The sequence below is a fragment of the Somniosus microcephalus genome, chromosome 3 (genome assembly GCF_052327205.1).
Source record: "Somniosus microcephalus isolate GS21.2 chromosome 3, FLI_Smic_1.0, whole genome shotgun sequence".
Taxonomy (NCBI): domain Eukaryota; kingdom Metazoa; phylum Chordata; class Chondrichthyes; order Squaliformes; family Somniosidae; genus Somniosus; species Somniosus microcephalus.
This window is the reverse complement of record NC_140989.1, coordinates 33,567,805-33,594,005: the sequence shown is the minus strand read 5'-3', so window position 1 is coordinate 33,594,005 and position 26,201 is coordinate 33,567,805. Positions and strand designations below refer to the sequence as shown.

Genomic DNA, 26,201 nt, shown 5'->3' with positions numbered 1-26,201 from the left:
CTGAGGCTCCTCCATCACTACATCCTGGGTCCCCATACTTGCCTGACTCGCAGTCGCATCCTCCTGTCCCTGACCACTGATGAACTCTAAAGTACTACTTAACCTAAAGGGTGTGACTGCCTCCTGGAACAAAGTGTCCAGGTAACTCTCCCCCTCCCTGATGCATCGCAATGTCTGCAACTCGTATTACAGCTCAGCAACTCTGAGCCGAAGTTCCTCGAGTTGCAGACATTTACTGCAGATGTGGTTGCTCGGGATCGCGACATGCTGCAGTTACGACACACCACCTGCCCTCTCTAACTTTGTTTTATTTATTAATTAATTAGTTAAAGCTTTTATTCAATCAATATTTTAGTTTTATTGTTTGATTATTTTATCTAGTTTAAGTTATCAATTTAATAAGTATTAGCAAGTTATAGTTCCTCAGCTCTTAATTTAAACCCCTTCCCTAACTTAGAGAGCAAAAAAAAGCTGTAATACTCGCCAAACAATCACCTACTGGCTCTCCTGTAATGTCGCTCTTTGATATTTTCTGTTGTTTTTGAATCGGCGCCTCGCCGCTGTCGCTGCTTTAATTCAGGTCCGCTCTCGGGTCGCTTTTTATCCTCTCGCCACTGCCGTACTTATCCAATTCCCTTTTGAAAACCACAATTGAGTCTGCCTCCACCACCCTTTCAGACAGTGCATTCCAGATCCTAACCACTCGCTGCGAAAAAGGTTTTTCCTCATGTCGCCTTTGGTTCTTTTGCCAACCACCTTAAATCTGTGCCCTCTGGTTCTCGACCCTTCCGCCAATGGGAACAGTTTCTTTCTAGCTACTCTGTCTAGATCCCTCATGATTTTGAACACCTCTATCAAATCTCCTCTCCACCTTCTCTGCTCTCAGGAGAACAACCCCAGCTTTTCTAGTCTATTCATGTAACTGAAGTCCCTCATCTCTGGAACCATTCTCGTAAATCTTTTCTGCACCCTCTCTAAGGCCTTCACATCCTTCCTAAAGTGCAGTGCCCAGAATTGGACACAATACTCCAGTTGAGGCCGAACCAGTGTTTTATAAAGGTTCATCATAACTTCCTTGCTTTTGTACTCCATGCCTCTATTTATAAAGCTCAGAATCCCATGTGCTTTTTTAACCGCTTTCTCAACCTGCCCTGCCACCTTCAACGATTTGTGCACATATACCCCCAGGTCTCTCTCTTCATGCACTCCCTTTAGGATTGTACCCTTTAGTTTATATTGCCTCTCCTTGTTCTTCTTACCAAAATGTATCACTTCGCACTTTTCTGCATTAAATTTCATCTGCTACGTGTCCACCCATTCCACCAGCCTGTCTATGTCCTCTTGAAGTCTATCCCTATCCTCCTCACTGTTCACTATACTTCCAAGTTTTGTGTCATCTGCAAATTTTGAAATTGTGCCCTGTACACCCAAGTCCAAGTCATTAAAATATATCAAGAAAAGCAGTGGTCCTCGTACCGACCCCTGAGGAACACCACTGTGCACCTTCCTCCAGTCTGAAAAACAACGTTCACCACTACTCTCTGTTTCCTGTCACTTAGCCAATTTTGTATCCATGCTGCCACTGTCCCTTTTATTCCATGGGCTTCCACTTTGCTGGTACGCCTATTCTGTGGCACTTTATCAAACGCCTTTTGGAAGTCCATGAACACCACGTCAGCCGCATAGCTCTCATCAAACCTCTCTGTAACCTCATCAAAAAACTTGATCAAGTTAGGATATGACATTTATTCGCTCAGCAAATAAGTCCAGAAATGCACACAGTCATAACTGCAATGTGACGCAGATCTTTCCTGTTACGTGTACATTATTATATGCTAAGACCATATCATGTACCATTATTTTACAATATATAAAAATATAATCTTAGCAAATGATTGCCAGTCACAGCTCCTGGGTACAACAGTAACCAGCTAAAACCTCTGCTTTTGGTTCTTGAATTTTGTAAGGGGCAATGGTAACTATGCTAGTAAGTACTAACGGTGGTTCCATTTTTATGTATTTATCATGGCTAGGGTTTTCCACATGTAGGCTTTCCAGCCTGCGATTTAGTTATTTCCCCCGGCCTCTAGCTATTCATTTTAATGGTGTGGAGATGCCGGTGTTGGACTGGGGTGGACAAATGTAAGAAGTCACACAACACCAGGTTATAGTCCAACAGTTTTATTTGAAATCACAAGCTTTCGAAGCGCTGCTCCTTCGTCAGGACTTCACCTGACGAAGGAGCAGCGTGCCGAAAGCTTGTGATTTCAAATAAAACTGTTGGACTATAACCTGGTGTTGTGTGACTTCTTACATTTATTCATTTTAATAATGGATAAGGAAAATTGCAGGCTGGTGAACACACAAGCAGAAAACTCTAGCCAATATTTTGTTCCTTCCCTTTTCATTTCTTGGTCTTTCCATTCCATACGCCATCCAAAACCAAGATGATAGCTGTGTAACCTCTTATAGACCGGCATTACTGTTAATGCACCAGAGTGACTATCCCTCTTTTCTTTTTTCAATTTCCCCCTGCCATCCTTATGAGGAAGTCCTTGGACCTTTGCTTATTGCCTCCCCAAAATGACACAGCTGAGGTCATTAACTCATGATTGAGACCTTTGGCACAGTACCACCCTAAGTGCAGTCACCATGACATGCTTACCACCGATCACTTGCATGTATCACCTCTCAATAGGTCGGTAGGTTTATCCAGTGAGTAGCTAAGGGCCCTTGAGAAGATGGTGGTGAGCCGCCTTCTTGAACCGCTGCAGTCCATATGGTGTAGGTACACCCACAATGCTGTTAGGAAGGGAGTTCCAGGATTTTGGCCCAGCAACAGTGAAGGAACGGCGATACAGGTCCAAGTCAGGATGGTGTGTGGCTTGGAGGGGAACTTGTAGGTGGTGATGTTCCCATGCGTCTGCTGCCCTTGTCCTTCTAAGTGGTAGAGGTCGCGGGTTTGGAAGGTGCTGTTGAAGGAGCTTTGGCGAGTTGCTGCAGTGCATCTTGTAGATGGTGCACACTGCAGCCACAGTGCGCCGGTGGTGGAGGGAGTGAATGTTTAAGGTGGTGGATGGGGTGCCAATCAAGCGGGCTGCTTTATCCTGAATGGTGTTGAGCTTCTTGAGTGTTGTTGGAGCTGCACTCATCCAGGCAAGTGGGGAGTATTCTATCACACTCCTGACTTGTGCCTTGTAGATGGTGGAAAGGCTTTGGGGAGTCAGGAGGTGAGACACTCGCCGCATAATACCTAGCCTCTGACCTGCTCTTGTAGCCACAGTAAAATGTTACCAATTATCAAAATAATTGTAGGTGCTGGACTGCTCCAGATTGTGCAGCATGTAATGTGTGGAAATGCTAAGGGGCATGAATCATGAAACCCCTTTCTGTGCGTAAGTCATTGATTTGTGTGGAAAATATAACCAATGCTGATTATCGAAGTGCAAAAGACATACGTTCTTATGAAGATAAGTTAACCCCTTGAACTGATTCAGTGTTAATTATTAAACATAGTATCTGAATATTTGTACTTAAAGGCCATAATCATTGCACAAATAAACAGCTTCTACTGGCAGCAGTAACACTGTTTCTAGCATGAAATGGAGCAAACCGGGGTCCTATAAATACCATTATTTTTGAAATGTAAAGTAGGAAATATAAATGTAATCTGCAAGTAAATACTTAGTATTATGGTTTGGACTCTCTGAACACTTAACATGTGCTGCAGCAAAAAGACTGTTTTCAGCAGCAGACTGATTCTCAAATGAATCAAAATCTGCAAACTTTACATGTGCCTTGATTGGGATAGTGTGATATACCTGTGCTATATCACACTAGAGACCATGTGGGATGTCTTTCCTGTTACAGGTACGGAATGCTGTCTTCCTCTCAAGTATCACAGAATCACACAAATCACAGAATCACAGAAACCCCACAGTGCAGATAGAGGCCATTTCGGCCCATCGAGCCTGCACCGACACATATCCCACCCGATCCCCGTAACCCCTACACCAACAGATATCCCACCCTATCTCCGTAACCCCACACATTTTAATCCCCCTAACACTAAGGGTCAATTTATCATAGCCAATCAACCTAACCTGCACATCTTTGGACTGTGGGAGGAAACCGGAGCACCCGGAGGAAACCAGATGGGCCAGCTTCTAGAGATTGTGGCCCGTATTTTCCGATCGGAGGCTTCCTGCGTGTGGAGGCCTCTGAGCTGGAAAAAAATCTACGCCCTTACCTGAGGGCTCCAGAGGTCCGGCCATTTCCGCTCCTGGGCCCCTGCTCTACGAAATGCGCAGGGCCCAGGTATCCCAGGGGCGCATGCGTTTTTTAAAAAATCACGTTTTTAAAATGAGTTAAAATTACATTAAATTAAATATTTTAAACAAAAATTTAATTTTTTGAAAAAACATTTAAAGATTTTTACGGGGCTAAAAATAAACTTACCTTTTTTAAAAGTATTTTTACATTATAAATGAGTGGGGGAAAAAATTTTTTTTTACTTTTTTAAACTCTTAAGCTGGTAAAAGCAGGCCTTGCACCTGCTTTTACCAGGCGTAAGATTTTTAAGGGATTTCAGCGGGCGGAGGTTCTGCAGAAAGTGGAACTCTCCACCCGCAGAGGCCCTTCTCCAGGGCAGGCGTGCGATCCTTGACAGATCGGAAATGCCGGTTTTCAGCGCATGCGAGGTCCTTACAGGGGTGCACACAGCTCGTACACACCCGTAGGAATCGGAAAATACAGGCCAATGAATTTGCTGACTCTACGCCTAGTCTGAAACCGTAAAATTTCAAAGAGAAATGGCCCAGCCCAAAAACAAACTTGACCTAATTCCTTACAGTACTGGGAGTAAGACCAACTAAGGAACCTGGGCAGCTCCTATTGAAAATGTAAATGAATCGGGTTAGTGCTTGGTCACTCCCTGGACTCAAAGACAAAGGGAGCCTTTTAACAAAAGAGCTATCCAGAACCATTTATCAATTTGCATTACTTTATAGAAAGTTTATATTAAAAAACAGCAACTTTTCCCCATTTGACAGCAGATGAAAGCTCTGCTTGCAGCACATTTATCATAGCCTTTACCTATCAAGCTACCTCCTTTTTAAGTGGTGCATTTTGTTTCTTTCCTGGGGAATTACTTCCCCAACTTCTGCTGGTGCAGCTAGCCATTGTTGTGTGAGTGCAGGGATACAATTGTCATTGTAATGTTGGAGGATGTGCTCTTTAAAATAGACTGGGCTGAAATGACTCACCAAAGACATTGGCATTGTTTTTAAATCCCAAATACAGCATCAAAATACTGCTGGTTATTTTCTGCAGTGCAGTAAGACCAAATCATGTTAAAATATAAATAACATGCAATTGCAGCTTTGTATGTGTTTTCATGGCAGTGTCATTATTGTTCTCTTACTGCTACATTAGGTCTTGATACCTGTTTTTTTTATTATTTTGGCATTACATGATGAGAGTTAACCCTGACTACCATCCCCATTCTTAAGACAGGTCAAGCTCAATCTTGAATTCCCTCTCTTTATTTCTCTTTCTGTGTCTATCTTGACATTGAATTCACCCTCCTTCTCTCTCCTTTCGCTGTTTATTTCCCAATCCTTAAATCTCATTGGTTAAGGAGATACCCTATTGGTTACCCTGTTCACTCTAGCCCCAGATGCCCTGTTTCCCTCACTGAGCCATTATCAGCTTGCACTTTCAGCAACTTTGTGGACAAAAATCTTTTGATCTGAAAGGTGCAGGGACAAGTCAAACAAACGGCAGATGCTATTAGAGGCCCTAATACAGCAAAATCTGGCCCATTATATTTCAGGCTATAAATGTTACAAATTATATTGTGTTCAAAAGTTATTGTTGGATTGAGTTTGATACAGTGTATGAAATTTAATACTTTTCAGAAATTCTAACCCTAGCACTGTTTCATGACTTTAAATTAAAAACCGTTTCCACAGTAATTTAGTTAAAGTAACTTTATACAGTAACTACCCTTTTATATTCGAGATTTGCATTTCAAAGTGCATCCAATATAATTAATGCTACAATTTCAAGAATCACGTAGAATTGTGAATGTATCCATCAGCCCATTACTCAGGTCATATCCTTTGCTAAGAAAAGCAATTTAAAAGCCATGTTCAATATTTAGGCCCATTGCCCTAATCCATCAAATTATAGATCAGCAGGAAAAGACTTTCTTTGAATATTGCAGAGCAGTGGAAACTCAATCATCAATGACTGCAGCAATGACTGAATTGGGGGGAAAAAATAGCATTGTAACTCTAACCCTGTTGCTGTTCAGAAGCAATTTGGAGGTTTTCACTTGGACTCACTCATATATATGGAAAAATCTATAATTTAATGCTGCTGAAAACAAGATTGAAAATTTTAACATGGTGACTTGTTCAAGGTTTCTGACTTAGAACGTGGCCATTTTGAACAATTTTTGTTCAGATTTATTATATTTAAAAACAGATGTGTTTCTGTGAGAAAATACTTATTTACATATGGAAAATATATTGGCCCAGATTTTGCGGTGGGTAATGACGGCGAGCTGTCAGTATTTGCCGTCATTGCCCCTCTGAAACTGACCACAACTTAAACATTTAATGCTGTTGGATTGCAAAAATAAGCCTGAAGTTACGGTCAGTCATTCACTGCTCCGACACTGGCTGCGTTGCGGACCCGCACCCCCCATAGCCGGCAATAAGTGAAATCAGTGGAACTGACCAAAACTTGGGCTTTTCCACAGTAATATCACTGTTAAATACCCCATTAAATGTTAACCCTTGTTGGAATAGGTGTAACTGGGGCTTTAACACCGTATTGACTGGTAAACAAATGTTCTGGCCCTGAAAAACTGATTTTTATGTTTGTGGAGTGTCAAATATCTCCATTATGATAAAAATTACAACTTAATAAAAAACATTTCTTTAAAGTTTGTACATGATATTTCAGGTTCTACCATAGCCCCATGTGAAAGTCTCAATCTTTGTTTTGCTCGCTAACATTTTTAAAAAGTCCAGCTAAAAGCAGCTTCTCATTTCCTGTTTGTGAGAATTCTTCAATGTGATTAGCTGCTTAGACAGCTTGTTGACGTCACAGCAGCATTGCACTAGGGATTCCCACTACAGAGCACTGCAATCAATTGTGGACAGCTTTCTTCGGGGCCAGCGGCAAGCACCTTTACTTCACCGCTAACCGTAAATTATGGGCCATTGAATTATTCTAATATCTTAAAGATATATAAGCTGATTTCTTAAAGTGCAATCTCAACAAGAAAAAAGCATATGAAAATACTACGTATATCAAATTAAATTTAGATATTAAGTGTCACCCTTGGCACAGTGTATTTAATAATTGTATAACTCATATCCCATCACATGGCACTTGATGCATATAATTTGATAAATCATTTTACATATTGGTTTAATTGTCCAATAAATAGTTTTAAGGTGTTTGTATGTAAAATAAGTAGTGAATGTATTGCAGCAGGACATTTTTTTTAAATTGCCATAAAGACATCTTTTATGTTTTCATCTATTCTAGCGATGTATTATTAATTAGGGTTCCTGTTTAATTTATGGCAGTCTAATATTCTACTATATTTAGTTATGATAGCACATTTCAAGACTTAAGTTTGAATTAAAATTTGTACAGCAATTGTGTACAAGTTACACAGTGTTGACTGAATTATGTTCAAAAGATTCTAATTTTATAAATGCAATTATTAATAATCCCTTTGAAGCCGAGTGGGAGAAAGGTAATTTGTATTACTGCAGATGGCACTGTGCCTATTTCTGTTTTTCAATACAGGAAACTTTCGTTTTAACCGGAGGTTAAATGTCCAGAAAGCTCTAGCCACCGGCAAAATTCAGGAGTCGGTTCAGATAAGTTTTTTTTACTTCTCGTTGCTTTTTTTCTCCAGTCGTGGCTCTGCAAGGTCTAGCTGAAGCTGTTGCTTAGCTACAGAGACGCTTGCAAGCTACACCGACTGTTTTGAAGCTGTTGCTAAGCAACAGGGTTTGTTGCTTCACACGGAGCTCAGAAGCTCCGTATGTTTTAACATTAGCGCTGGTTTATCCGGCAGTTTTGATGGAACGGCAACAGCTCGGTCCCGTCGGTGCCGGATACCAGAAAGTTTCCTGTACATTGGTAAACTTTCTTACATGCTATGTTTTGCAATTGATCAATTCAGGAGGAGTTCACCAGAGTGAAACAGCGGGTACAGGTTGTTGTGGTTGAAAATGAAAAGCTTCACGAAGAACTGAAATCAAGAACTGTTCAGGATACTATAGAAGAATCATCCGTGTGCCCTTTTTCAGTAAGTCTGAATTTCCCAGCAGGATGAAGAAGTTGAATAACATTTATTTTTGTACTACTTAATTTAAAAACACAAAAGTCACTCAAGTTACATTATTCTTTAGTAAACCATGAAAAATGGGAGTCCAAATAAGAGTTTCATGAGACAAAGTTTGTCATATGAGGTATTTGTTTGTCTTTTATGCTCTATACAGAGGAATGGCAATACTAAGACAGTGGTCATTGTCCCCAGCATAGTTTGCATGAATACATGCATACTATTCTAAGAAATTAATTTCTGAGTTCCACAGTGGCCTGATAGATTGCATTGTGCTGAAACTCACTTGCATAATGAATTGCTGAACTCAACCAGGCCATGTGAGGTGGGCTGTTCTGTGCCACTGACACTTGTTAGCGGGCCGGTTTAAAAGCTGCAGAACTTGGGTGGTTTGATTGCTGGGCTGAAGGTTTGGTAATAATGCATGATGCACTCTGATCTCGGGAAGCCGAAAAAAATAATCTAATGAAAAGACTGCGACGGGTGAAACATCCTTGCCGTAAGGCAGCTTATTGTGTGCTGCTATTATGAGGAAGGAGGCACTTTATCTGTGCTAAATTTACTAATATTTCTAGGAATACAAAGGGCATTTGCATGCAAAATTAGACTGGTCATCTGGTCTATCTTAATTTGAATATATTCCAACAATAAATTTACTTATTTTCTATAAATTAATCTCTGATGCATCTGCAGGTTGGCTCATAATTGAATATTTCCAACCCAAAAAAATTGTGTTTGCAAATTAACTTAGTTGTAGTTTAATATTCATGATATAAATATATATGATTTAAATAGGGAATACTCTGGCTTTATCACATTTATACATTGCTTTAGGGTATGATACAATGTTATACTTTATCATGAAGCAAATGTTCATGTAGAAAGTAACCACCAGCATTAATAGTTGGGTTCAGGAGCTTTTCAGAAACTCTTACTTGAAACTTAAGTTTTAGATTCTTTTGATTTTTTTTTTGTATTTGCCTTCATACAGAAGTCCCATGGTACTGATATTATTTTAGTCCTAAATTCTACGGTGGCTGTGCATATTCTAGAAAGATCTAATTATTGTGGATCTACGCTAATGTATTTGGAATTCTCAAGAATGGATTCACTAAATCTGAGACCGTTACCATATATTTTGGCTACTGTGTTCCTGCTTCATGTTGTGCCATTATTAGGTTATGGTGCCCTTTTCAAAGTCATACAGCACAGAAAGAGGCCATTCAGCTAATCATGTCTGTGCCGGCTCTTTGAAAGAGCTATCCAATTATTCCCACTTCCTTGCTCTTTCCCCGTAGCATTTTTTCCTTTTCAAGTATATATCCAATAACCTTTTTGAAAGTTGTTATTGAATCTGCTTATTCTAAATTTTGTACCACCCTTTCAGGCAGTGCATTCCAGATCATAACAAGTCGCTGCGTTTATAAAAAAAAAAAAAAAAAAAAAAATCCTCCTCTTCTCCCCTCTGGTTCTTTTGCCAATTACCTTAAATCTGTGTCCTATGGTTACCGACCCTCCTGCCAGTGGAAACAGGTTCTTCTGATTTACTCTATCAGAGCCCTTCATAATTTTGGACACCTCTATTAAATCTCCCCCTAACCTTCTCTGATCTAAGGAGAACATTCCCAGCTTCTCTAGTCTCTCCAGATAACTGAAGTCTCTCATCCCAGGTACCATCCTGGTAAATCTCCTCCACACTCTCTCCAAGGCCTTAACATCTTTTTTAAAGCATTTTATAGCCAATATATAATATACTAGCTGAAGTGCCCGGCGGTGCCGGGGCTTTTTCGAGGGCATGTTGTTGTTGGAAGAGAGAGAGAGAGAGCGACTGGGGGGAAGAGAGAGAGCGACAGGGGAGGCGGGAGGGAAGGGGAGGCGGGGGGCCCCCCCCCCGAGGGTCGCGCCGATTGCGGCTGTGCGAGACGGCCGGGGGGCCGGTTGCCAGGGTGACGCTTGACGCTCAGCAAGCCCCGCCCCCCCGGCCGAGCCAGAGAGAGACGCCGCGTCTCGGCTCCTGCTGCGCGCGCACCCTAGCGGCGCTGGGCTGAGGCTCGGCCCTCCAGCCTTCGAGTGGGGCCGGGAGGTGCCTTGCTCGGGCGTGGGTGCGAAGGAGAAGCCGAGGCTTCGAGGCCTACCTGGAAAAACGGGGAAAGGTAGGAAAATTAATGAGATTAGATAAGTTAATTCGTTTCTAAATCATTTTTTTCAAAAACAATGTGTTTTAAAAGCAACGTTTTTTTTAAAGACGCAGAAAGCGGGAAAAAGAAAGGAAAAGTTTGGAATCAAGATGGCGGCGACTCACCTCGGTTCAGAACGATAAGGCCCGGCTACACACGCACCAATTGGCCCGGCGGCACACGCCAGCAACCCGGCGTACGATTGGTCGAGCTCGAGGTCACTCTGTCGCTAATGAGCGGATAATGAGATGCTAATGAGCGGAACGTTGAAGGTTTTTGGGATACCGCGGGCGCGATTTTAGCCCGGCCGAAACGTAAATACGCTTAAAACCGTCTCGGAAGCGTAAGCTTTCTTTGGAGGTAACGCGCGCGTAGGTACGCCCTGTAACTTTCGAGCGCATCCCCCAGACGCACACGCGATGACAGACAGACGGACAGAAGTACCGATTTATATATATAGATAGATTATTTTTAAAGTCTTGTAATTCCCAACATTGGATACCTTTCCCAAACTTTTCCAGCCAAATTCACAAGCCACTTGCCAGCTGGACCAAAAGGCCGTCAGAACACTGGAGGTGCGGGAATCAGCATCTCTCGCGAAACACCAGAATCAGCCATGTTTTACTCCAACACGATCAGAGAGCAAAACTGTTACAGAAGAAATCAAAAAGTGGCAGCTAGAAGTGGTGAGTACATTGTGTCTGTGTGTGTGTGTGTATAAAAGCTACTTAAAAAGAAAAAACTTCAAATGCTGTCAATCTGAAATAACGACAGAAAATGCTGGAAAAACACAGTAGGTTAGTCAGCATCTGTAAGGAGGAAAAATAAGTTATTTAATTTCCGGCTGTGCAACCGTCTATCGGAATCAGAGAAATGGCCCTTTCTAATGAAGGGTCAAACACCCGAAACAGTAACTCATCTTTTCACTTACAGTTGCTGACTAACCTGCTGTGTATTCCCACCATTTTCTGTTTTTATTTCATATTATACATTTACAGGTTTAAACAATATAGCAAATAAAAATATTATGTGTAATATTCAGATATAGTTGGAATTTGATTAATACGTTTTGTTATACTTCGATCAGGTGAGGTCTTGCATAGGGATAAATATCAATACTGGAAATCTGATATGAAAAAGAGAAACTACTGGACCTGAGTAGTGGGCAGTAAGCATCTAAAAAAGAAAGCTAGAGTTTTGGGGGAGATCCATCATCAGAACTGGCACTCCCTGTTTTGTCTACTTATTTGAGGCCTTGATTATATTGTGTAACTTCAGATTGTAATGAGACCAATCTGTAGTCTAACATCAACTCTAATACACTAAAGTCAAGTAATTGTGATTTCTGGTTTTGAAATTTCTCCTAGGGAGTTTGGGTTTCATTGTTGCTCAGTTGGCAAAGGCAGTGTGAAACTGAGCCATATAGACCAGAGGTTTCCAGTTTGATTCCTGCTCTATGTTAAGTTAGCTTATCCCAACTGGAGTGGCAAGAAGGACACTATGATTAGCCTCAACACTCCTGTGCTAGTGGGGGAAAAAAATCAGCTGAGGTTCTTGCTCCTGATTTCTAGATATCCTGCTATGGCCTCTGTTTGAAAGTGCCTGTTTATGAACGGCTGGTGGGATCGGATTGAGCTAAACTCTAGGGGCGGGTGAAATTCGTGTGTTTAGCGCCACGAGATGGCGCTAAAACCTCATTCAGAGCTCTACCGCCAGCTGATGCCGGTTCCAGCACCGTATGCCATATCCGTCTTGCCAGGAGCGCTGTCGCTAAACTTGATTGCCGGGGAAATCGCAATCACGGAGATCATGACATCAGTGAGTGTGCACTTCTCACTTGACACCCAATCTCCCAGCTTCGTTGTTGAACTTAACAGCTGGAGAAAAGAACGACAGGTTGAGGTGGCACGCAGCAGCCAGAAGCTGGCTTTAGCGACGCTATTTAAACGGATCATCACCAATGACTCGCACCTGACAGGGTTTTGCAGTTTGAGTGGCTATGTGCTACTTCCTGCTACTGCAAGAGTATTGTTCAGACATTTCCAGGTTCTTTGGTAACAGGGAGTGTTCTGACAAGTACAAAACTCCCTCATTATTTCTGAAATGCTTCAACCTACAACACTTGCTAAAAGACATGGGGGCTGTACTGGCAGTCGACCTCACCCTGCAGAATCTACGGCAGAGGGAGCAGAGGCAGTGAGAAAGGCGGGAACATATGAGCAAAAGGAGGAGGAAGGCCATCAAGGTTCTCGACAAGAGATGTTGCCCTCCTAGGGTCTTCCAACGTCACTTCTCCTACCTTCAATTAAGTGAGAAGCAGTGTATTGGGAGGCTCCGCTTCACCAAGGAGGTGGTCACAGAACACTGCCGCTTCCTGCAACCAGACCTCCAGCTTCAGACAGGGCAACCATAGCTCTCCCAGTGGCAGTCAAGGTCACCGTGGCCATTAATTTCTTCACCAGCGGATCCTTCTAGTCTGCAGCAGGAGACATAGCTAACATCTCACAGTTTGTCATCCATCACTGCACCCGAGAGGTTACTGAGGCGCTCTACAGCAGGAGAAGGGACTACATTGGCTTCCCGATCACCAGAGAGAAGCAGGACAAGCGTGCATGTGGCTTTGCCAGGATAGCGGGCTTTCCTCATGGTGCAGGCCGCCATCGACTGCACCCACGTGGCTTTGCGGGCACCGCATAACAATCCTGAGATCTTTCGTAACCGCAAAGTCTACCACTCACTTAATGTGCCGTTGGTGTGCGACCACAGACAGCGAATCCTCACCGTCAATGCCCGCTAACCTGGCAGCAGCCACGATGCCTTCATCCTGCGCCAGACTGGTGTGCCAGCACTCTTCCAGCCACCACGTCACGCTCAAGGGTGGGCTGCTCAGAGACGAGGGCTATCCGCTCTCCACCTGGCCCATGACTCCCCTCCGCAACCCCAACACTCCTGCCCAGCACTCATATAATGGGAGCCATGCTGCCACCAGGAACATCATCGAGCAGACCATCAGCCTACCGAAGCAATGGTTCCGCTGCCCAGACCACTTCGGAGGAGCCCTCCAGCACTCGCCGGAGTGGGTGTCCCATTTCATGATGGTCTGCTGCATGTGCCACAACCTGGCCATCAGGAGGGCGCAGCCCTTGCCACCAAGGATTGCGGGGCCACCTCAGGAGGAGGAGGATGAACATGAAGAACAGGAGGGAGGGCGGAGGCAGTGAGACAATCGGCCTTCCGGACGGGCTGTCGGTGACCTGCTCATCAGACTCCGATTCACATGAATGAAACCCCAGATTCCCGTAGTTCAGCGCATCCCCATCATACCATCTCTGACTTGTGCCATATCACAGCGTCCTCCTGGGTGCAAAGCTGAAATGAGGGACACCACAAAATATTCCAAACACAATTAATACATTTATCTGTAAACATATCACATGAATTCTAATAACTAATCACCCTTGTGCCTGCCATAGTTGATTAGCTGTCATTGTGTGCAAGGTGTGAGATGTGGGTGTGAGTGTTGGTGGGTGAGTGCTGGGGATGTGGTGCATTGAGCAATGTGTGAAGCTTGTGGTACAGATGGTGGTATGTAGCATTTATTGACGTCTTTACTCGCCCTCTCCACGTGTGTGAGGTCAATAAACTTCTTCCTGCACTGTGTGGGGGACCTGGGGACCACAGTGCTGCCCATGACGTGGTGTGCCTCTTGTTGTGTCTGTGTGTTGATAGAGACACTGAAGACAGGAGTTGGCATCATAGGTGTTTACTAAACCAAGTCTGGAGGGGAACTAAGTGATGCAACACAATATACAGGCTTATATAGCTCGAGTGGCCATTACCGGCATTACAGTACACAGGGGGCTCTTAAAGGCACATACACTACAATTCCTCCCCTTTTAGCCAACCAGTACATAATATTTTAAGTAATCATTAATTACATGTTACAAGAAAAATAATCTACACATTGCTGCAGTTAATCAATTATAAGTCAGTCTCTCTGGAGGCTTCCTGACTCGGTCCAGATAACGCCTCGGTGGTGTAGTAGTTTCTGGTGGTGTAGTAGGTTCTTTTGGCAAGGCTGATTCGGCTTGAATGCCAGTGTCGGGTTCATCGGGTTCCAGTATCACCGGATCGGAGGTAGATACTATGGGTATCTCTACTTCATCATTAGGCGTATAGAGTTGTGGTGTAGGTTGTCCCTTTTCGGATGACTCTGATTTGGTCAGCATGGCGCCTTATTATGCTTTCTCCGATGTCCACGGTATACATCAGCGGTCCTAGTTGTGTGCAGATAGTTCCAGGCTGCCATTTCTCGGTACGGTAGTCCCGGGCCAAAACTTGTTGACCTATCTGGAAGGTTCTAGTTGGCCTTTCATTCATGCCTTGAAATTGCCGGTTCTCTACGTCCCTTCTGATGTTTGGCTTGATCAAATCCAGCCGGCATCTTAGTCTTCTATTGAAAAACATCATGGCGGGAGTTTGGTTTGTAACTGCATGTGTTGCATTCCTGTATGCAAACAAGAAGTTATCTACCTTATGCTGTAGATTTATGTCTTCATTACCCATGGCCTTTATGGCCTTCTTGAAGGTCTGGACAAACCTTTCAGCCAATCCATTGGTGGCGGGATGGTATGGGGCGGACGTGTAGTGCTTAACCCCATTGTTTTTTAAGAACTTCCTGAATTCTTCGGACACAAATTGCGGTCCATTATCAGAACAGATCTGTTCCGGCAGCCCATTCCTGGCAAATATGGTCCTTAATACTGTGATGGTTTTTTCCGTGGTGGTGGAGGACATCTTTATTACCTCCGGCCACTTGGAGTGTGCATCAACTGCGATTAAGAACATTGAGTCCATAAATGGACCAGCAAAGTCGATGTGTACCCTTTGCCAGGGAGATGAGGGCCACTCCCATGGATGTAGAGGGGCTTGGGGTGGAGCGTTTTGGACCTTCTGGCATCCTAGGCAGCTCTTGGTCATTTCTTCGATGTCTCCATCGATACCTGGCCACCATACAAACGCCCTGGCTAGGTTCTTCATTTTCACTCCACCCAGATGCCCCTCATGAAGCTCCTTTAGAACTTTATCCTGGAGTTTGGGTGGAATCACCACTCTGGATCCACACATCAAGGTTCCTCGGCACACTGACAGCTGTTCTCTTCTTTGCGAGAATGCTGGCAACAGTGGTTCGCCATGTGCTGGCCATCCCTTCACTGTTAAATCGTAGACTCGTGAGAGAGTCGGGTCATTTCTCGTTTCCCTTTCAATGGCAGAATTTGTTACTGGTAGACATTCGACTATGGTAGAGTGGAAAATCTCCACTGGGTCTACGGTAGGTGCTTCTTCTACCGTTGGCAACGGTAGGCGCGATAACCCGTCAGCATTCCCATGCTGTTTTGATCCTTTGTATTCTATGTTGTATTGGTGTGCCCCTAGAAAAAGGGACCTCCTCTGTAGCCTTTGCGCTGTCATAATGGGAACACCCTTTTTAGGGTTGAATATGGAGATGAGGGGTTGATGGTCAGTCAACAAGGTAAATTTTTGTCCGTGTAGGTAATGGTTGAATTTCTTCACTCCCCATACCAGGCTGAGTGCTTCCCTGTCGATTTGGGCATAGTTACGCTCAGCTGAGTTCAATGAGCGTGACGCAAAAGCTATCGGCCGTTCCGAGCCATCAGGGAATTTATGCAATAATACTGCTCCTACGTCGTAAGGGGATGCATCGCACGCCAGTCTGATTGGCAGTGATGGGTTGTAATGAGCCAAAACTTCTTTGGACGTGATTAAGTCTTTGCATTTATGGAAGGCACGTTTACAGTCTTCGCTCCATTTCCAAATTACTCCTGTTTGTAGCAGTTCATTAAGAGGGTGTAGAACATAAGAACATAAGAGATAGGAGCAGGAGTAGGCCAATCGGCCCCTCGAGCCTGCTCCGCCATTCAATAAGATCATGGCTGATCTGATCCTAACCGCCAATCTACCATCACAGAACCATCTCCTGAATCTAACAGAATTAGACACACGAAATAGGAGCAGGATCAGGCTACACGGCCCCTGGGCCCGCTCCGCTACCCACAGGGCCATGACCGATCCGAACCTAGACTCATGTCCAAATTCCTGCCCGCTCCCCGTAACCCTTAATTCCCTTTACTTCTAGGAAACTGTCTATTTCTGTTTTAAATTTATGTAACGATGTAGCTTCTACAGTTTTTTGGGGCAGCATATTCCATGGACCTACCACCCTCTGAGTGAAGTAGTTCCTCCTCATCTCAGTTTTGAAAGAGCAGCCCCTTATTCTAAGACTATGCCCCCTAGTTCTAGTTTCACCCATCATCGGGAACATCTTCCCTGCATCCACCCGATCCAACCCCTTCACAATCTTATATGTTTCAATAAGATCGCCTCTCATTCTTCTGAACTCCAATGAGTAGAGTCCCAATCTACTCAACCTCTCCTCATATGTCCATCCCCTCATCCCCGGGATTAACCGAGTGAACCTTCTTTGTACTGACTCGAGAGCAAGTATGTCCTTTCTTAAGTATGGACACCAAAACTGTACGCAGTATTCCAGGTGCGGTCTCACCAATACCTTGTACAACTGAAGCAATACTTCCCTATTTTTATATTCTATCCCCCTAGCAATGAAAGCCAACATTCCATTGGCCTTCTTAATCACTTACTGCACCTGCATACTAACCTTTTGAGTTTCGTGCACCAGGACCCCCAGATCCCTTTGTACTTCAGTACTTTCCAGTTTCTTGCCATTAAGATAATAACTTGCTCTACGATTTTTCCTGCCAAAGTGCATAGCCTCACACTTTCCAGTATTGTATTCCATCTGCCAAATCTCTGCCCACTTACTTAGCCTGTCTATGTCCCCTTGAAGGTTTTTTATGTCCTCCTCGCTCACTACTTTCCCCCCCATCTTAGTATTATCTGCAAACTTTGATATGTTACACTCGGTCCCCTCCTCCAAATCGTTAATATAGATTGTAAAGAGTTGGGGACCCAGCACTGACCCCTGCAGAACACCATTAGTTACTGATTGCCAGTCTGAGAATGAACCATTTATCCCAACTCTCTGCCTTCTGTTAGATAGCCAATCCTCTATCCATGCCAGAATATTACCCCCAATCCCGTGATTTTTTATCTTAAGCAATAATCTTTTGTGTGGCACCTTGTCAAATGCCTTTTGGAAGTCTAAATACACTACGTCCACTGGTTCCCCTTTATCCACCCTATATGTTACTTCCTCAAAGAACTCCAGCAAATTTGTCAAACATGACTTCCCCTTCATAAAACCATGCTGACTTTGTCCTATTAAATTATGATTATCCAAATGTCCTGTTACTGTCTCCGTAATAATGGACTCCAAAATTTTACCTACCACAGATGTTAGGCTAACCGGTCTATAGCTTCCATCCTTCTGTCTACTGCCCTTTTTAAATAAGGGTGTTACATTAGCAGTTTTCCAGTCTGCCGGGACCATTGCCGAGTCCAGGGAGTTTTGGAAAATTATTACCAATGCATCCACAATCCCTACCACCACTTCCCTCAAGACCCTAGGATGTAAGCCATCAGGTCCAGGTGATTTATCCGCCTTGAGCCCCATTATTTTACCGAGTACCACTTCCTTAGTGATTTTGATCGTGTTTAGCTCCTCCCCCCCTTTAGCCCCCTGTTTGTCCAGTGTTGGGATATTCTTAGTGTCTTCTACTGTAAAGACTGATGCAAAATATTCATTCCGTGTTTTTGCCATCTCCATATTTCCCACCATTAATTTCCCGGTCTCATCCTCTAAGGGACCAACATTTACTTTAGCCACCCTTTTTCTTTTTATATAACTATAAAAACTCTTACTATCTGTTTTTATATTTTTTGCTAATTTACTTTCATAATCTATCTTCCCTTTCTTAATCAATCTTTTTGTTATTTTTTGCTGTCTTTTAAAGTTTTCCCAATCCTCTATCCTCCCACTAGATTTGGGTACCTTATATGCCCTTGTTTTTAGTCGAATACTATCTTAATTTCTTTACTTAGCCACGGATGGCTGTCTTTTTCTTTTACACCCTTTTCTTCTCAGTGGAATATATACTTTTTGGAAGTTGTAAAATAACTCCTTAAATGTACACCACTGATCATGTATCGTCTTACCCTTTAATCTATTTTCCCAGTCCACGCTACTCAATTCCACTCTCATACCTTCATAGTCTCCTTTATTCAAGCTTAGCACGCTTGTTTGAGATCCAACCTTCTCACCCTCTAATTGAATATGGAATTCAACCATGTTATGGTCACTCATTCCAAGGGGATCCTTTACTAGGACATTTTTAATTAATCCTGTCTCGTTACACAGGACCAGATCTAAGGTTGCCTGCCCCCTGGTTGGTTCAGTTACATACTGCTCAAGAAACCCATCCCTAATACACTCAATGAACTCATCCTCAAGGCAGCCCTGCCCAATTTGATTTGTCCAATTAATATGATAGTTAAAATCCCCCATAATTATAGATGTTCCCTTATTACAAGCCTCAACTATTTCCTGATTGATATTCCGTCCAACAGAGTTGCCACAGTTCGGAGGCCTATAGACTACGCCCACTAGTGTTTTTTTCCCCTTATTATTCCTCACCTCCACCCAAACTGTTTCATTGTCCTGATCTTTTGACCCAATATCATTTCTCTGTATTACAGTGATTCCTTCCTTTATTAACATAGCCACCCCACCTCCCCTTCCTTCCTGCCTGTCCTTCCTGATCGTTAAATAACCTGGTATGTTTAATTCCCAGGCATTGTCACCCTGCAGCCATGTTTCTGTAATGGCCACAAGATCATACCCATATGTAGTTATTTGTGCCATTAACTCATCTATTTTGTTACGAATGCTACGTGCATTCAGATAGAGAACTTTCAAAGATGTTTTGTGACACTTAGTTCCTGCTTTTGCCCTTTTTATTACTTTACCTTTTACTCCATACCTTCTGCCGCTTCCTGACATGCTCTGGTTTTTAATTTCCCCACTGCTACCTAAGTCTATGACCTTCTCTGTTGTCATTTGTATTATTTGCTCTCTAGGAACCTCCCCCCCCCCCCCCCCCCGCCCCCCCTCCCACAACTAGTTAGTTTATAGCCCTCTCTACAGCCTAGTTATATGATCCGCCAGGACTCTAGTCCCAGCACTGGCCAAGTGAAGCCCGTCCCAACGGAACAGCTCCCTCCTGCCCCCAGTACTGGTGCCAGTGTCCCAGGAAGCAAAACCCATTTCTCCCACACCAGTCTTTGAGCCACGCATTTAAATCTCTAATTTTATTTGTCCTAGCCAAATTCGCTCGTGGCTCAGGTAATAATCCAGAGTTGATAAGTTCAGTAAAAATTTATGATAGTAATTTATTAATCCCAGGAACGACCTTAATTGTGAAACATTTTCAGGTGCTGGGGCTTTTATGACCGCTTCAATTTTTTCAGGTGACTTATGCAACCCTTCCTTATTAATTATGTGGCCACAATATGATATTTGATTTTGGAAAAATTCGCACTTGGGGTGATTTGCTCATAGGCCCCATTCTCTCAGCCTAGTGAGCACCTGCTCCAAATTGGCACGGTGCTCGTTGTCATTTTCTCCTGTTACAAGGATGTCGTCGAGGTAGCATTGAGTCCCCAGAATCCCTTGGAGGACTTGCTCCATAGCTCTTTGCCAGATAGCTGGAGCGGATGCTACTCCGAAAACCAGTCGATTGTACTGGTACAGACCTTTGTGTGTATTTATCGTGAGATATTTTTTAGAGGCCTCTTCAACCTCCATCTGTAGATATGCCTGTGCCAAGTCAATTTTGGTGAAACGTTTCCCTCCGGATAGTGAGGCGAAAATATCTTCTATCCTCGGAAGAGGATACTGTACCGTGTGAAGGACCGGGCTGACAGTCACCTTGAAGTCTCCACAGATGCGAATTTTTCTCTGTTCTTCAGATTTATCATTATTCAATGCTTTCTTCATGACTGGAACGATGGGTGTTGCCCACTCGCTCCAATCTATTTTGGATAATACGCCTGCCTTTTCCAAATTCTCCAACTCTGCCTCGACTGCTGGACGAATTGCGTATGGCACCGGTCTTGCCTTAAAAAACTTGGGAATTGCTGCATCTTCCACTTTTATTGAGGCGGTGATGCCTTTCAAGGTTCCTAGTTTCTCTTGAAACACTTCTTTGGCGTTGGCCAAGATGTCTTTTAATCGTTCAGGTATGACGTCATCATCGTTTCTTTTTTTACTGGTCACCGTCAGTGCCTGAATGGAGTGCCAGTCTAAACGTATTTTCCTGATCCATTCACGTCCCAACAGCGGTGGACCACCATCTTGTAGAATGTATAAATACAACTTTTGTATTTCCTTGCCGTTGTATACAACAGGCACCCTTATTTTTCCTTTGGGGTATACTTTCTGCCCCGTAAATGTTTTCAAGATAATGGATGTGCCTTTTAAAGGTATATGCGGAAATAGCCGCTCGTAATCCCGTCGATTTATGACGGTCAGAGCTGATCCTGTATCTAGCTCCATTTTAACTGGGGACCCTGCTATCGTGAGGGTAACCCAAATGGTCTGGTAATCATCTTTGGCAATTACATTATGTAATTTGAGACAGCTTAGTCTCTTGTTTTCGGAGTCGCTATCGCTCTTCTGGTCTTCGGAGCTACTGTCCGTCATCATTTGTACCTTTCTGTACTTTTCTTTATTGTTTTTTTTTTCCTGTCTGTGGATTTTTTTTGTCCAGATCGACATACCTGTGCAATGTGTCCAATCTTTCCGCATTGCCTGCATGCTTTGTCCTTGAACCAGCAGTCCCTCTGGTCATGGGTGGATCTGCCGCAGCGATAACATCGCCCTCAACCCTGTGTCATTTCATGGGTGCCGAAGTCCTGTGTCTTTTGTTGTATCTCTGCAGCTCCTCTTGCGGCTGCTTCGTATGATACAGCCATACTGAAAGCCTTGTCCAGTGTTAAATCTTTTTCAGAAGCAGCCTTTTCTGTGTTCCTTCACTTAAGAGACCGCAGACGAATTTGTCTCGAAGATAATCTGCTAGTCCTGCCCCGAATTGGCAGTGTTTTGATAGCTTTCTTAATTCGGTGAGGTAATCAGCGTTACTTTCACTCTTGTGTTGATTTCTCTTGAAGAATTTGAATCGTTCCGCTATCGGCAGCGGTGTTGGGTTTAACAATTTCTTTAAAATTCTTGTCCTTTGGTTTGGCTGGAGTGATTAAATTTCGTAACAGCCTGTATGTCTTTGCGCCCATTAGATTTAGCAGTACTGAAGCTTTTTTTTCATCTTCTATTCCATTTGCGGTGCAATATACCTCCACTCTTTCCACATATGTGGTCCAATCCTCTATCTCGTTATCAAAAGCATCAATATTGCCAGACTTAGGCATCCTAGAAATAAAATGGCGCTTCCCGCGCTTTTCTTTTCTGCAGAAAAGATATGGTGCTTCCCCGCCGCTGCTGCCGATGACAACGCTGTTTCCCGCGGTTTCCGTTTTTATTTATTTATTTACAGTTGGAGACTCATTCCCGCCGGACTCTCTAGGTCTGAACGCCGACCTGCTTGCAGCGCCGGCCGTCTCCTGAGTGCTCCCTCCTCATCTGTTATTGCTTGTGTCCGCTTTCGCTGCTTGGCCCAGCTGTAGAGCCAGCCGCTGGAGCCCCAGCCCGACGCCCAGGAAGGATTATTGCAGTACCTGCCACCAGCTTGGCTAGCTAGTGAAACCACAGCTTTTTCTTTTTCTTGATTTTTCTTCAACTTTGGACGCCAGAGGAATCGATGTCCTTGAGGTGCTGCCGAATTGCAGGTAAGTCCGTTTCCAAATCATCGCCACTGTTGTGTCTGTGTGTTGATAGAGACACTGAAGACAGGAGTTGGTATCATAGGTGTTTACTAAACAAAGTCTGGAGGGGAACTAACTGATACAACACAATATACAGGATTATATAGCCCGAGTGGCCATTACCGGCATTACAGTACACATGGGGCTCTTAAAGGCACATACACTACACCCCTTCCCTCCACTTAGTCCGGCATACATGTGGCGAGGGCCTCCTGCCTGTTGCCGGGTACAGGACCACCTGCCTTCTCTCCACCGCAAAAACCAAAGCCTCCAAAGCTTCATCGGAAAACCTCCGGGCTCTCTCCCTGGGGCAGCGATCTGCCAGCAGGATTTGTAAATAAGTGCTCCTTCTCCTTGTCCTCCTTCTTATGGTTGTTGAGGCAGCTGCACACCCAACAATCCTGAGAATGAGGTGCTGCAGCATCAATGAATCTCCCCTTTAAGTAGTGGAAAAAGACTGGCAGTCATTACTTGCGTTTAGACTGCCCCCCGATATTGGTCCAGCTTTTCAGTGTAACACCAATGAGCTTGCGTTTTTAGACGCGTATCATGACTACAATCATTTTAATGAGAAATGAGAACGAATTTTGCATACATCCTAAATGATTTTCAGGTGGCGCTACTAACCTATTTTTAGTCTAAACACTGCTCATTTCTTGGCTATAATGAATTTCTAGCCCAAGGACTCTCTGGGGTTGTATACCTGCTAACACTCACTGTCTAGGCTCATGCATGAAGAATGGCCAGTTGGGCAAAGTACAAGAGGATGATTGTTGCCTATGGAAATGTCTAGAGAAAATTGGCAAAAAAAATCTGGGGGGTGCTATTCTCCCTTCTTCTAAATTCTATGCTGTAGTTGAAGGATTCTTTTATCCCAAAGAGTAATAATTTGAGGGCAAACCTGTTTTCATAACTTCCTCTTTTTCATTTTCAGGAAAATCTGAACATTCTTTACCAAGGGAAGATTGAAACTCTAGAGACTCAGGTTTCATTATTAAGGTAACAAGATCCAGGATAGAAATTAATTGAAATAAGGTCCTCATTACTGTACTTAAATTCTGTTATGTGGCCACCACACGTTTTTTGATAATACTTATTGCTAAAAATGCTTATTGCTGTGATGATTAAAGCCATTTCACACCTACGATTGATGCTTACTGGTGCTTATATTTAATTTGTCCATTAGGAACATAGGAACAGGAGTAGGCCATTCAGCCCCTCGAGCCTGTTCTGCTATTCAGTTAGATTATGGCTGATCTATATTTTAACTCCATTTACCTGCCTTTGTTCCATATCCCTTAATACCCTTACCAAACAAAAACCTATCAATCTCAGTTTCAAAATTTTCAATTGCCCCAGCCTCAACAGCTTTTTGGGGGAGGGAGTTCCAGATTTCCACTACCCTTTGTGTAAAGAAGTGCTTCCTGACATCACCCCTGAACAGCTTAGCTCTAATTTTAAGCTTGTTCTGGACTCCTGTACCAGATGAAATAGTTTCTCTCTATCTACCCTATCATGTCCTTTAATCATCTTAAACACCTCAATTAGATAACCCCTTAATCTTCTGTTTTGAGGATAATACAAGCCTAGTCTATGCAACCTGTTTTCATAATTTAACCCTTTTAGCCCAGGTATAATTCTGGTGAATCTGCGCTGCACACCCTCCGAGGCCAATATCTCCCTCCTGAGGTGCGGTGCCCAGAACTGAACACAGTACTCCAGATGTGGTCTAACCAGAGCTCTACACGGCTGCAGCATAACTTCCACCCCTTTGTATTCCAGCCCCTTTGAGATAAAAGCTAACATTCCATCAGGCTTTTAAATTATTTTTTGTACCTGTCCACTAGTTTTTAGTGATTTCTGTACATGGACCCCTAAATCTCTCTGCTCCTCCACAGTTCCTAGCTTCTCACCATTTAGAAAATACTCTGACCTCTCTTTCTTGGGTCCTCACACTTCCCCACAATGAACTCTATCTGTTGATGTTTGGGATTGGTAACCATGTTTGTGAAATGAATTCCTGGGCTCTTTTGAGAGAAAGCATGGGAGCAAAATGAACAAAAATAAGAGGTTTTCGCTTGATTTTTAGTGTTCCAGTAATATGTTTGATTTCCTGCAGTGTTACTGTTTTACTATGAAGCATTGTGATTTTTTTTTAAATTCATTCATGGGATGTGGGATGCCACTGGCAAGGCCAGCATTTGTTGCCCATCCCTAATTGCCCTTGAGAAGGTGGTGGTGAGCCACCTTATACAGTGGCTTGCTGGGCCATTTAAGAGGGCAGTCAAGAGTCAACCGCCTTGCTGTGGCTCTGGAGTCATATATAGGCCAGACCGGGTAAGGACGGCAGATTTCCTTCCGTAAAGGACATAAGTGAACCAGATGGGTTTTTACAACAATCCAGTAGTTTCATGGTCACCATTACATGCCTGTGCTATTTAGACCTTAATTTATAGCATCTGTAAAATCCCCTGGAGTGTTCTTCCCACTACAGATGTTAGACTAACTGATCTGTAATTTACAGGTCTTTATTTTACTATTTTCTGAATATTGGAACTACATTTGCTATCTTCTGGTTTGCAATATTTATGCAGCTCTTTTTATTCCAGATTTATTTAATTAACTGAATTTAAATTCCCCAGCTGCTCCAAATCATTAGTCTAGGCCTCTGGAGCACTAGCCCAGTAACATAACCACTATGCTACCGTCTCCCTTAATATGGAGGAAACCTACTCGTATTTTGTTCTGTATCTGTATGCCTGCGAAGATGTCATCATCCACTTTCAGGTACAAGGTGTTCAGAAAAGATAGGGAAGGGAAAAAGGGAGGTGAGGTGGCAGTGCTGATTAAGGAAGACATTGTAGTGTTGGAAAGGGAGGATGTTCTTGAGGGGGCAAGGGCAGAATCCATTTGGTTAGAGTTGAGGAGCAGAAAGGGTATGATCACACTATTGGGGGTATTCTATAGGCCTCCAAATAGTGAGAGGGAGGTAGAGGAGCAAATCTGCAGGGAAATTGCAGAGATATGCAAGAGCTATAGAGTGGTGATATTGAGGGACTTTAATTACCCAAATATCGATTGGGATAATGCTAGGGTAAAGGGAAAGGACAGGGAGGAATTTCTGAAATGTGTTCAGGAAAATTTCTTTGACCAGTATGTTCTTGGCCTAACTAGGAAGGAGGTATTGCTGGATCTGGTGCTGGGGAATGAGGTGGGCCTGGTCGACCAAGTGTCTGTGGGGAAACACTTGGGTACGAGTGATCATCATGTCATAAGATTTAGATTAGCAATGGAGAGGAGCAGGGAGCAATCTAGAGTGGAACTTCTAAACTGGAAGAGGGCTAACTTCAATGGGATGTGAAAGGATCTAGCCAGGGTAAAATGGAACCAAAGACTGACGGGAAAAACTGTAACGGAACAATGGGTAATCTTTAAGGAGGAGATGTTCCAAGTACAGACTAGGTACATTCCAACAAGAGAGAAGGGTAAGGGAACCAAAGCAAGGGCTCCTTGGATGACGAGGGAGATGGAGAAGATGATGAAACAAAAAAAGAGGGTGTATGATCCATGTCAGGTGAATTCTTCAAGGGAGAACCAGATCAAATACAATAAGTTGAAAGGGGATGTGAAGATGAAAATAAGATTGACAAAGAGAGAATATGAGAGTTGAATGGCGGTTAACATAAAAGGGAACCCAAAAATCTTCTACCGGCATGTAAACAGTAAGCGGGTAGTAAGAGGCGGGGTGGGGCCTATTAGGGACAAAGAAGGTGATA

General features: G+C 43.4%; 1 protein-coding gene across 10 annotated transcripts in view; it reads left to right on the top strand.

Annotated features, from left to right (window-relative positions):
• sdccag8 (SHH signaling and ciliogenesis regulator sdccag8) overlaps positions 1 to 26,201 on the top strand; it is a 414,689-nt gene that overhangs the window by 39,700 nt on the left and 348,788 nt on the right. For 9 of the 10 annotated variants that reach the window (XM_085979869.1, XM_085979861.1, XM_085979855.1 and 6 more), the window contains 3 exons: positions 8,213 to 8,338; positions 11,073 to 11,237; positions 23,360 to 23,424. In XM_085979869.1, coding sequence (XP_085835995.1) covers positions 8,213 to 8,338; positions 11,073 to 11,237; positions 23,360 to 23,424 — 356 coding nt within the window. The remainder of the gene's footprint in view (positions 1 to 8,212; positions 8,339 to 11,072; positions 11,238 to 23,359; positions 23,425 to 26,201) is intronic. The other variant, XM_085979875.1, reaches the window with a different exon arrangement.